The sequence below is a fragment of the Scatophagus argus genome, chromosome 12 (genome assembly GCF_020382885.2).
Source record: "Scatophagus argus isolate fScaArg1 chromosome 12, fScaArg1.pri, whole genome shotgun sequence".
Lineage (NCBI taxonomy): Eukaryota > Metazoa > Chordata > Actinopteri > Scatophagidae > Scatophagus > Scatophagus argus.
The window spans coordinates 9,897,087-9,909,790 of NC_058504.1; the positions used below are offsets into that span (position 1 = coordinate 9,897,087).

Consider the following 12,704-nt stretch of genomic DNA (forward strand, 5'->3'; position numbering starts at 1 on the left):
ATCAATCATCAGTTTGGTGAATAAGTTCGCAGCTCCTTCTGCCCTGTTAAAGTGTCCGTGGGAATCCCAATTTGCTGCTGATTTGTTGTGGTAGCTCACAGCCTTTGCTCTCTGAATGAGTGGATGAACAGCAAAAAGTGGTTTTAGATAAAAGCTGTTTGTGCCGTCAAATTTTCCACCTTTTTGTGACTGTTGCTGTTCCTCCACCACAGCCCAGCAAGGGAGCTCTATGGACGTACAAAGAAGAAATGATGTCTTAAAGGCCACTATGGAAAGGAGCAACACGTTCACCACCGAGTAACCACGTGTATGTCACCTTGGTATGTCCTCATTTGCATTTTTATTGCCTCTCTAATATTATTTGGTCCAGCGAACATGAAATCTAAAACTGTGTTCTTACACCTGCCCTCTTCATAACCTTTTCCTAACATGGCTTCTCACACCTGTGGTGCAGTGCTGATCTTTGCCAGAAGATGGCAGCAGTCAGCTGTGCAGCACTTCCTCCACTGCTCATCTTCTCTCAGTCACAGACACTGCAGCAGCAGCAGCCAGTGATGGAACACAATGTTCACTTGAAGAAAACCTGCATAATGTTTCTGGCTTTGCCTCACTGTGTGTAATAAATTCTGTGTTATCTAGTATGCGCACAGGCGATAACATCTGGAAAAAAATGATCTGCTGTTATATTAGGCATCAATCCATAAAACCCCTTTTCTATCTTTTATATATCATGATTTACAGAATATTGGCTCCTCGCTTTGTCTTTCTTTTTCTTTGATTTTGATCATGTTCACCTTTCCATCCTGTGGCGACAGAGCATCAACTTGTCCCACATCCCTTTTTACTGTACCTCTAATTTTAGCCTCCCCTCACTCTTCCTTTGTCTCCCCCCCTCTCTCCAGCCCTCCCCTTTCTGATCCTTGTGAATGGAGGCTGAGAATAGAAGGGAGGCCGTTTCAGGCAGAGCTCTTGAGCAGGAATGCCTATATATGGAGTCTTAAACCACGTCAAGCTGCTGATAGAGTCGCAGGTACACAGAGTGAATGTGGGCTACTGTGATTTGTAAAGAGGGGTGTTGTGTGTGTGTGTGTGTGTGTGTGTGTGTGTTTGGGGGTGGGGTGGGGGTCATATACCGTTTTGTGTGTGCGTGCATCATCATAAGTGGGAGGCCAACTGTGTGAGCTTGTGTGCACATGCGCACGCACAAACCTCGATGCCAAGAGTGTGCGTCAGTCTGAGTCAGATAGTGTCTCATTCTGTCTCGTCATGTGTGTGCGTCAGTGCTGTTGCTGAGCGAAACTTGCTCCAGGGGAAGAAATGAAGGAGGGTGTATGGGAGGGAGAGGAAAAGAGGCAGGGATGGTGGGCTGACGCTGATGATGAGGCTGAGGGAGGAACAAGGGGCTTGACTGTGACGACACAAATGCATCAGCCGCATTAAGTGCACTTTAATATAAATGCATTTGTATGACAACCAAATACACTTATAAGCAACACAATAGAACACTGGTCCACAATGTCCATTCTGCAGTAAGTAAGATGTTCAGAATATATTCCATCTTATGCAATAAAAATCTCTTTCTTATATATACAGACCAAGAACAGCTTCATACAAATATACAAATGTGTACAACCTTTCTGAAAAGAGCATATGCCTATATCCAAAGACATAATGCATATGCATTAACATCTTTTTCAAATATCACACATACAATATAGTAATTTTACACATGTATAATAACTTAGCCATTAATAGCTAGAACGTAGGAATCAATCCTTTACTTGACCGTAGACAACTCTACGTGAGCATGTCGACACCATGGGAATAGTACCATTCTCAACCCGTGTCGCTTAGTAACTGAATAGAAATAGCACCCCATCCCTATTTCCATTTTTTAAAACAAAACTTTTGTATTCTAACCCCTCTCAAAAAAGAAGAATCGCTCATTCACATAGTCAATTGTGCCTCACTACACCGCACTCCAGTGGAGCAACGATGCAAATGTCCATGTTGAATGGACATGATAAAGAGTTCAGTGTTCAGCAGGTCAGGGCCGTTTCAGGCACGCAGGAGCCGCTATAAGCTGCCAGCATTGCAAATATTGATGCTGCAACAATATCCAGCCGACTGCCCTCAGGCCAGGAGGGACCAGAAGAGCCCACATTCAAAGTCTAATGTACAGTACAATGTAGCAGTGGATTTGTGGCATGATCAGAGCTCCGGCAAACTTCCAGACAGTTTCTTGTTTGGTGTTTCATGTCGTAAAACAACACCTTCGGTATTCTTGAGATCGTCACATGCCAGGATCTCGTCGCACGTTTTCTTTTTTGTTTGCACATCACATTGATACACAAGATTTTAGATGGAGAGCTAAATATGAAATGTTAAAGGTCTGAAGCCGCAAACTCAAAGCTCAAAGTATCTCAAGCTCAAAGTTGGTTACTATTGACGAGTTCTGATGTTGCCTTCTAGGGCCTTGAGAAACAGTGCTTTCAAATCAGAGCTGTACAGGCTCTGAAGACTGAATAGAAGTGTTCTTAACGAGAAATCTTCCCTAATTTGATGTATGGATAAAGTGTATCCTACGGTTGTAAAAAAAAAAAATTGTCAACGTTTGATTTCCAATACATTTGAGGTTTGGGTTTGCGTTGCGGCATGTCAGGCAAAAGTGCTATGATTCATCTCGCTGTTGAAGTAGCAAGTTTTTAGCAATGGTTTCTTTTTTCACAACAGATTTTTCACTACGAGTGAATACGAATGCGCGTCTGGAAGTTAAACAGCGCTTACAAGTTCAGAGAGGTTTCTCTGTCTGATCATATCTGAAGCTCATGTTGCAGAGAAGCTGAAGGACACAACGTGGACTCAAAACCCAGTCAGTTATGGGTCCATGTGATTGCACCATCATGTAAATGTCGCACCGGTTTTGTAGTAGTATACAGATTACTGAACAAAAATATAAAGCCAATCTTTGTTCTTAGGAGACATGTAGGAGTTAAAGTCCTGAAGTTGTATATACATTATGTATATTTATACACTTAATTGTGTTTTACTTTTCAGTAAAAGGGGCTCCACAAAATATGACAATATGCCATACTTAATGAAGTAAGTCACAGACTTATTTTAGAACGGAGGAACACTTCCACTCCCATCTGAAAGACAAAAAAAGAGAAGAGAGAAAGAGGAAGTTAGTGGTGTATTTTCAGAAATGTTTTTTCATCTCATTAAGACTTAGAACAGAAGAAGAGAAAAGAGACGGACTATTACCTTTGTGGAAGCACTGTGGCGATGGATGACATTGGAGTTGATACAACTCAGTTTGTTGCCCTAAGCCAGGGGCGATCGAGGCACCTGCCCCAAACATGGGTTCCAAGACGGCCAGTTCCTCCAGGAGGGACTGAGTGCAAGACACAGCGGGCGTGGGCGAGGCGATGGGCGTGGAGATGGCGGGACTGGGGGAGGCAGTGAGGATGAGAGGAGGGGAAGCTGGGATGGAGGAGCAAGAGGACACAGGAGATGACACCACCTCGATCTCCATTGCTTCCTCCGCTAGCCCCTCCCCTTCCGCCATTGCCCCGCCCTCAGCAGCCACAGTCGCCCCGCACCCAGCCATGGAGTTACATTGCGCCGATTGGACGCTACAGAAGTGACCCACTCCCTCAAACTGAGAGGGTTGGTGCCAGCACACTGGGGTTTGAGGAGAGGTTGGGCTGGAGGGATTAGGCACAGGGGAGGTCGGGGGGGAGGGGGAGGAGAGGCTGGACTGTGGAGGAGCAAATTTGTCTTGGAAAAGGGTTTCTAGGATGCTCTCTTCAAACAGAGAATCATCTTCGTCAAGAAAGATGGGAATGTCCAGACCTCTCCATGCTTTAATGGGATAAAACTCCCTAAGCATGTGGACTGAATCAACGTCAGTAGCTTCTATGGTTGGAGACAGGAAAGGGGAGGGAGGGGAGGATGAGGGTGACATGGAGGGGGGAGAGAGTTTGGACAAGAGTGGATCCAGGTAGAATCCTTCTGCCAGTGAGCTAATATGCTGAGCTAAAAGGGAGATTTCTGCCCTCTCCTTCTCCCTCTCTCTCTCTAGGGAGAAGAAGGAGAGGCAGGGCTGTTTGCCAGGTGATGCCTCAGGTGTGAGGAGGCCCTCAGGGGGACACTGGAGGGGCCCCAGTGGCACATCTACATACAGAGGACCCCGAACCTCAGGCAGGGTCATCACTGTACAGTCGCCGTCTCCGGGGCTGTCAGGTGTCGGGGGCAGTTTCTCGTACAGGGAACCACTGCAAGGGTCAACTGAGAAGAGGAAATCAGTGGATGGAGTAGGAAGTGCGAGGGGAGGCTTAGTCGACAGGGTGGTGGGAGGAGCGGGGCTGGAGGCGGTAGTTGGTGGGGCTGAGGAGGAAGCTGCAGGAGCCAGTGAGGTGGTGGCCGTGGCTGTTGTAGCAGAGGGCGGAGGAGTGGTAGTGCCAGTGGGGTCGAAGCTGAAAAGGGGTTCACCAAATGGGAAGCTAACCCCTCCAATCTGGGGAGTGTAGGGTGGTGTGCACACAAACTCTTTGCTTTGCTGAGCTTGTGAGGTGGGAACAGGGGGGAGGGGCAGGGGGAGAGCTGGCAGTGGAGGGTCGAGCTGGAAGGAGGGCGGCAGGAGAATGTTCTGGGTTAAAAAGTCTAAGTCTGCTACTGTTTCAACAGTGACTGGAGTGGGGGAGGAGGCAGCTGATGGACTTTCAGCGGGAGGCTGCTGAAAGAAGCTTTCTTCCTCCAGAGAGGAGATACTGGAGCGAGGGTCGCCCTCCAGCTGCATGGCCTCAGCAGCAGAGCTCCCTGGTTCATCAGAGGAGCCCACACTGCAGCCAGCAGTGCTGAAGTCAAAGGACTGGCCAGACAGGCCACTGCTGCCTGGGGTGAAGACCTGGTCTGGGCTGGACAGGGTTTCTGGAGACTGGAGGCTCAGGCTCTCCTGCTGAGAGGTACCAGCGCTCAGAACCAGGGTGAGCTGGGTCTGCTCTGAGCTGAGCTGCTGACGCACTGACCAGGCCTCAGACTCACTGAGAGAGAGGAGGAAAAACGATGGAGAGACAGGAAGTTAGGATGGTGTTCTTGCTCATGTGAATCAGCCTTTTGTTTTCAAATTGATTGTTGAAGTGTAGTTTTTTTTTTTAAAGGCAGTAAATACCTGATGATGTAGTTGTTGCTGTTGATGGGGATTTCTCCAGGCTGCAGCTGAAGCACCATGTAGAGCCAAACCCACGACTGGTCCTGAGCCTGCACACGCACCACCATTTCAGCTCTGCCCTCTCCGCCTTCTCTCACTGTTGAACAACAGTTACAGCAGAAGTTGGCACTGGTTTGTAATCCTATTAATCATCATAGTGTTTTTCACTACGTGGGTGTGCCAGTGGGCACAGTGTGTGTGTGTGTGTGTGTGTGTAAATGTGTGGGCATGGATGGTTGTATCTGGTAGATATGTGTTAAGAGTATACTTACATAGGCCGCGATGCTGAGCCGAGGCATGTGACAGATCTTGTGGGTGGAGGAGGCTGTACCAGGAGCGAGAGCGTAAAGCTGTCACATCAAAGCCAAGATAGGCGCTCACACTGCAGGGGAGAGTGGGTGGTGATACGTTAGGAGGATAATGTATTACCCCTTTAAGTTATCTCCCAAACACATTAAAATACCAATAACATAGCAACAGATGGAGGTGAGGGTCTGCTATTTGTTTGGACTCACCTGTCCTGGGCAGTCTGCAGCCTCATGTCCCGGGTGTGCTGTGAGTGGAAGCAGGCCAGGAACAAGTTGGTGTCAGCCCGGGGAGGGGCGGAGGTCGACTCCCTCTCTGCTCCAGGGCCAGAGCGAGTTGGGTGGGGTTCCAGAGGGGAGCAGAAACACACCCACACAGGGTTGGAGGTCCAGTAGGACCCGGTGGCGGGAGAGGTGGAGGGGGGAGAGAGGCAGCGAGCTCGGATCAGGACCAGCTTGTTCCCAGCACTTTGCCTCCGCACGGACTTGGAGGTGTTGAAACGACAGCGGAAGAGACGATCTGTAGAGGAGAAGATGAAATGAGGTTTAGTTAAAAAAACAAAAAGAAAGAAAGAAATACCAGATTTGCATCAGTGTGCATCAGGTGGATCAAAAAAAAAAGAAAAGAAAAGAAAAGAATCCAAACTTGTGAATTTGATGTGAACATTTAGCTCTTACCAATCTCAACTGACGTAGAGGTTGACAGGTTGGTCCTCATGATCAAGTGGTCTGAGGCGTCGATGATATCGTACACGCTGTCCCCCTGTGCCACAAGATCCACCTGGAAAAATACAAACAGAAACGTTTAACGTGAAGCCCGGAGTAAAGCTCGACTTGTCCCTTCGCTAAACTGCGAACGAGTCTTCTCTGTGTAGGCTCACCATGGAGTGTCCGAGGTGCTCGGAGACGCTGTCTGACAGATACAGGAGCTTCCCTTCGCCAGTCAGCAGCATCAAAAACCCCGGCAGCGCCTGCATCAACTCTGACAGTTCGTGGAAAGACAGAAATCCTGCGCTCTCCTCGAGACTAGCAACAGTTCCCGCTCCTGGAGAAAAAAAATTAAAAATAAAAGAATGGAGAAAAGGAACAGAACAGAAAAGTGTCAAATGTGTTAATAACCCCGAAGCTGATGAGAATGAACGTATCTGATCTCCGTTAAGGGGAAGCAATGACCGCAGTGTATTTCAGCACCACGGACAGCGATGCAGCCGCAGTTACGGCGGGTGAAGCATTTCAGCACCGCGGACAGCGACAAATCGCTATTTTAAAGGGTCTCATCAGCCCCCCTGCCATCCCTGTATCGACTATTCCCCCATCAATCAGTGACCCACATCTCTGAAATCATCCGAAAATGAGACCTGCTTTAAGACGATTGTCCACGCTGACACTAAAGCACTTGTTGATTCCACCACTGCGAGCAGCCCGTCTATGCAGCACTGACAGTGACATGAGATTCATCAACAGGTCGTTTCATTCATAGTAAATTCGTTCTTACCTTGGGTGAAGAAGACGGATTTCCTGGTGTACATGCAGGCGAGTGACATGATGTGCAGGTATGAGAGCCGCGCTTTATCTGCTTCGGATATGGGCAACAAGTCCTTCAGGTTCCGTATCTCGGCGTTGATCTGGTCCCGTCGAGCCTTGGATGCGCCTTTGGTTGAGCGGTACATTGTGGTCGGTTTTTGCGGTGAACTATCGGAATTCCTCCGGATGTGAGTTGGAGAGTTGTAAGCGGAGTGGTGTTTAACGCCGCGCCTCGGCTGAAGTCGGGGTCTCTGTCTCCGAGATGTGTTGAGAGACAGGTTGCAAAAGTGGCAAAAGCTTGAGGTGTGTTATTGGACTTTCATCTCAGCTATTGTTTTTAAATATTCTTCCCCCCCAGAGAAAGGTTTTAAACCTTCTCCTGTCCTGTCTCCGTCTGCTTTAGCTCCGCCACAGCGCCCAGCTCGGATGGCTGGCCGGCTGCTGGATTGCTGTCCCCCCTCTCAGAGTGCAGGTGAATCGGCGGCTGCGGTAGCCGTCTCTCGCACAGAAGTCCGGAACCCGTAAATCTGGTTGAGGGACTCTGCTCGCAGGTCACTTATATAGCCTGGGACTCCGCCGGAGTAGGGGGGCACCCAACGCACCAACACCGACGTAAAACGGAGGGAGGGAGGGAGGGGGGCGGTGGAGAAGAAAGTGGGGGCCGAGGAGGGATAGATATGTCTCATATCAGTGTTAGCGATGGTGAAACTCTCCCCCCTCCCTCTCCCGTGCCCTCTCCTTTCGGTGACTCTCGCTCGACGTCAGCTCTTCCCTTTACTCGATGATGACGTCGGGCTGAAATCGGGAGCTCCGGCGACGCAAAAAGCCCGATTTGGACAAAACCGAGTAAGGGGCGGAGCAAGCGTAAAACGTAAACGGAGTCACCGGGCTCCGGTGTACTGAAGGTGGGGGAGGAGGAAGAGGGGGATGCTGGGGGTGGTGGTGGTGGCGGCGATGTTGGGATGCATACGAAAGAGGTCTATGTGTTTATGTGTCTGGCACCAGAGGCAGGCAACCCGTCACGGCCCGCTTGTCCCGGTCCCGTCAGAAAGCAGGGCAGGTGCTCGTTAGGAAGCGATTCACCTCATTCATTTTTGATCACATTTTCCTGTCAACACTTTCAACATGTGAGATTGATTGATTGATGATGATGATGATGATGATGGTGGTGGTGATGATGGTGGTGATGCCGCCTGCTGCTCAGCTGTATGCCGCAGAGCTGAACACAATATCAGTGAACATGCTGTTACAGGAGGCGGACATGGACGCCGAGGCTGGTTTCACATCGCTCAGTCTCTCCGTCGCCGTTTATGAATGGACATCATTACCCGAGCAGCCGAAAACAGTAACGAATGCATACATCTAGACTGAACTGAGCCTCCAGTTATTATTATTATTATTATTATTATTATTATTATCACTTAATAAGAGATGGAGGCTGCGCATGTTCCCTGCCTTCACTGCGATTTTATATTTACTGTGGTTGTTCTTTGGCAACGCCTTTTCTAAATATGAAATTGAAAATATACCAGGCCTAAATGTCTATTTTCAATCGATGTGCGTGATCTGCGTGAGCCAAGTCGAAGAAATTACTCTTTTCCTTGCGATGGACAACAAAGTTTTTTTTTCTGATTCTGAGATGACAGTTGACGAGACGAGAAAAGACGAGTTCGGAGTGGAAGTTTTGACTCTGACCTGAGAATAAAAACTAATAATCAGAGAAAACAGTCAGAGCACACACAGCGGGTCAGCTTGACCAGTAAGACGCCAGTATACGACCCTCACACACCGAGCTCAGACCACCGAAAAACACTGATATTACAGACTTCAGGTTTATGCTCTCAGTGTCGGCTAACTGCTTAATGACGTGTCTGTGTGCGTCAGTGTCGGCGCTTTGTTCTCCGCTTACAACATACAAAGACGATCTTCAAAAGCTTAATCAAAAGTGTCGTTTTAATGAATGACATGCATAATTCGAGACGCGCTGCTAACCACAGCCGGTGTATTGCGCAACCTGCAGCTCGGTCTCCAGCCTCACGTGAGGGGTGGCGTTGCCGTGGCTAAAAATAGACCGCACAGGTGACCGACACAAGGACTGCGAGGCGCGCCCCCGCATCCAGCTCCGATCGTCCTATTTATAGAGGGGGAGATTTCACAGCACCCCCTCCCCTCAAAAAATACATCTGGAGTAAGTGCCTCACATGTGGAGCGTGCGCGCGCCGACACACACACACACATTTACCTGGATGTGTGTCGCTCTTCACACACGCGCGTGCTCGTGTTTCATCCACAGAAATTACGGACACATTTGTGACACGCTTCCATTTCTTTGACCTCATTACTTTCTGTGTGTGTGTGAAGAGACGAGAGGGGGTTTGGGATGGGGACAAATGTTCTGGCACATTTTGTCTTTCAGCAGCAGGACTTGATTTACAGTCACAAGATAATCTAAAATATCTTCTCGTTTGTGTGTGTGTGTGTGTGTGTGTGTGTGTTTCTGCCACTTTCAGGGAAAACTTTCAGAATAAAGACCAGTTAAATGGTTGAGTGGGAACGACTGATTTGTGGTTGTTGGGGTTAGAGAAGAAGAATGAAGTCTGTGTAATGTCCAAAGTACTCATTTACTGAGGACGTCAGTCTGTCTAGACTTCTCTTTTTTTTAAGAAGAAGAAGAATCAGCTTTATTGACAGTATATACATATATATTTACATACACACACTGAATTCGTCTTCTGCATTTGACCCATCCTTAGTTGAACACACACATGCAACACCTGGCAAATTACATGCAGTGAAGCACACACAGGAGCAGTGGGCAGCATCAGGTGCCCCAGGAGCATATTGGGGGGCTCAAGGGCACATGAGCCGGCTAATGGAGGGGGGGGGCATTTATCTCATTAATCACTCCACCACACCAAATTTTTCCTGCCGGTCCGGTGGGGGAATCGAACCGGTGACCCTCCGATCACAAGCTGCTTCTCCAACCTCGGCTGCCCCTCTTGCTGGTTATGATAAAGTTAAGGTGAAAAGAGAGGTGGTGGACATCGTGGGTCACAGTTGGGGTCAGACTCTGTGTGTGCAGTGTTCGTTTAAGGGATTCGGAACCTGATTCATTGTCTCCCTCACCTAGATGGATGAATATGGGTGTAGAGTCAACAATACAAGGCCCATTTGTTAAAAAAAATATTGATTATTTTGGCCCACTACCTTCCTGCTTGGTTATTTTCCAATATGCAGAGGTTAACTCACTGATGAATCATCCTGCATCTTGCTGGGGACCTTCGGCTTTACTTGTTCCAGTCTCTCTGTTTGTCTGATTTTTGTTCTGTAATTCTTGCCGAGGTGCTTGTGTGTCTGCCTCTTTGTGTCTGTTTTTGTCTCACATTTCTTTGATTTTCTTATCAGGGTGACTCAGCCATCTCTGCTTCCTCTTCTGTAGTTGTATTTTCCCCACTGGTTCCCGTTTGGTAATGACCCAACGGTACCAGATTGTTATGCAAGAAGATCTAGGAAGAGTGACGGATTTGCACCTGGAAGCTACAGTTCTGATTAAGTGAGTTTTCTGCAGTCCACACAATCAGCCTGTACAGTTTTAAATTAGCTTCACTTGAGATCTTCAAGCTGTAGAAATGAGTGATATGACTTTGCCGTCTCTGCCGAGGGAAATGCAGCGCACACACCAGTGTGTTACTAAAGTGGGCGCCATAACGTGTCAGCACAGTGACATCATTTTTCCTTCTGGCTATTCAGGATGCAGCGTCACGCTCAGTCATTAGTGCAGTTCACTCAGAGAGGACATAATTGTACGGCAGTTTCAAATCTGTTTTTAAACCCTCGCTGAGAAGGACTAATATTGAGTCATGCTCTTTGTTTCAGCTGCGGCTAATAACCTTTCACTTGGTTCGTTTGAGTTGCATGAGTTTGGTGTCAAAGATCATCGAGATGTTATTTCTCATCTCTGTGCGCGACGAATACAATCGGAGGAGTGAAGTACACAGCTGAGGTGCCACAGGTGAGCGCCCTAAGGTGAAGGCATCATGAGTCATATGGCTCTGTCTGCCCTCAGGATTAGTTTGAGATTGAAAGTTTCCGTTGAATCCAGTTGCTGAGTGACAAAGCTGAATTAACAAGCCAAAACAACAAAACAAAGTGATTATTTGTAGAAGGGGAATATTTCTTCACAAATCACCTTAAATGTCCATCGGAGCGGTAACTTTTGATCAGTCAGTTAGTCGGTCAACAGAAAATTCATCTGCAATTATTTTGGATAAACAATTAGGCGTAAAACAATCGTCTAACTGTGAAAATAAAGGGCAAATGAAACAATAATGAAGAGTCGTTAGCTGCAGCCTTCACCTCCATGCGGTCCAGCAGGGACAGTGCGTTCCCGCTTGTGACTGTCTTTCAATCACATCTACAATGTGTTCGTATGGTCAGGAAAGTATTTTGTTTTCATTTTGGTCTAAAGCCTTTTAACCATAACTGTACGTCAGCAGCGTTCAGCAACACTTTCGTGTTTAGGAAACGTGGCCTCCTATGCATCTATGCACAGGACAGGCAATGACTGCATGTCCTGTCCAACACCTGCTGCTGTCAAAAGGTTGTTATATCCACCCAATTCTTCAAGTTTTGGCCTCTTGAGTTTCCAGAAAGCAACAAACTGTTCTCCACAAGTTGATAACATCCCGCATACGATCCTCTGCATCTTGGTGTCATTAGCAGACGCGAAAGGCTCAGATTCTTCAACATAACCACTTCGGCATTTATTGTCAAAGAAAAGACAAGAAAGAAGCATTAAATCAAACAGACACATTTAAGTCTGCTGCATCATTAACTAGCCCATAATCAAGTCTGTGGCCTTGTCTCATATTGGCCCTCATTAGGGCAATTAATGACAGCCACAAATCTTTAACTACAACATGTCTTGTTTTTCAAAGATGACTGAGTACAAAATGACTTTCATCCCATGCTTGACCTTGTTGGCTGTCACCATCCGCACAATTTAATCTTGTGGTGAATTATTCAGATTCCAACACGTGATGTACGTGATTTAACAAACCACGTTTTCATTATTACCAGATATTTAGATAGTAGTCCATTTTTCATTTTTTACTTTGAGGCAATCAGTCACATGTGCTGTTCTGCTTCTGTGTTTCAGCTCTTAAACTGTCATCTTGGAAAAGAAACTATTTCCTAATGGTCAAAAAAAGTGACTTTATGCAGGGAAATCTCTGCGTACGATTACCAAAGCCTGGTGGATTAACGCTTTACCTTAATACAAGTCATTTGGACTGGACCCAAGGATGTCTGGTGCCAAGAATGAAACCATTCTCACACGGCAATTTATATGTTGGCATCGTCATCATCATCTTCATCTGTGCGTTCCTTGTTTACTTTGTCATTTGGTTCATTGTGTCCTGTGGATTTTAACATACTAATGGTGAAGAGGGCGTGTGTCAACCACAATAAATAAGTGTTGAAAAGGGTTGTGCAGCAGAATTAATTGTAGGTGCAGCTTCTTGGCTTAAATATTGCATTAATCAAGGCAGGGAAAGATGAAATAACGGATGATTTGTCTGAGCTGGTGGAAAGATTAGAAAGGACGTTGTTTGCAATATTTTAAGGGAATTTCAGTATCTGTCCTTCACTTGGTTGTTCATCAG

At 47.1% G+C, this 12,704-nt stretch overlaps 1 protein-coding gene and 1 long non-coding RNA gene across 2 annotated transcripts; one reads left to right on the forward strand and one right to left on the reverse strand.

The window, feature by feature from the left end:
• Window positions 1-2: 2 nt before the first annotated feature.
• Window positions 3-11,131, forward strand: LOC124068677. The gene is made up of 3 exons (XR_006844956.1): window positions 3-320; window positions 10,481-10,594; window positions 10,918-11,131. It is a non-coding gene; the product is annotated as an uncharacterized LOC124068677 (long non-coding RNA).
• npas4a (neuronal PAS domain protein 4a) lies at window positions 1,366-7,750 on the reverse strand. Its single transcript, XM_046407078.1, has 8 exons — window positions 7,013-7,750; window positions 6,399-6,562; window positions 6,196-6,298; window positions 5,728-6,037; window positions 5,485-5,594; window positions 5,174-5,309; window positions 3,265-5,045; window positions 1,366-3,149 (listed from the first exon to the last, which is right to left on the reverse strand). Exons 1-8 carry the CDS (start codon window positions 7,185-7,187, stop codon window positions 3,121-3,123), a joined length of 2,808 nt encoding a protein of 935 aa, XP_046263034.1. The 5' UTR covers window positions 7,188-7,750; the 3' UTR covers window positions 1,366-3,120.
• Window positions 11,132-12,704: the final 1,573 nt, after the last annotated feature.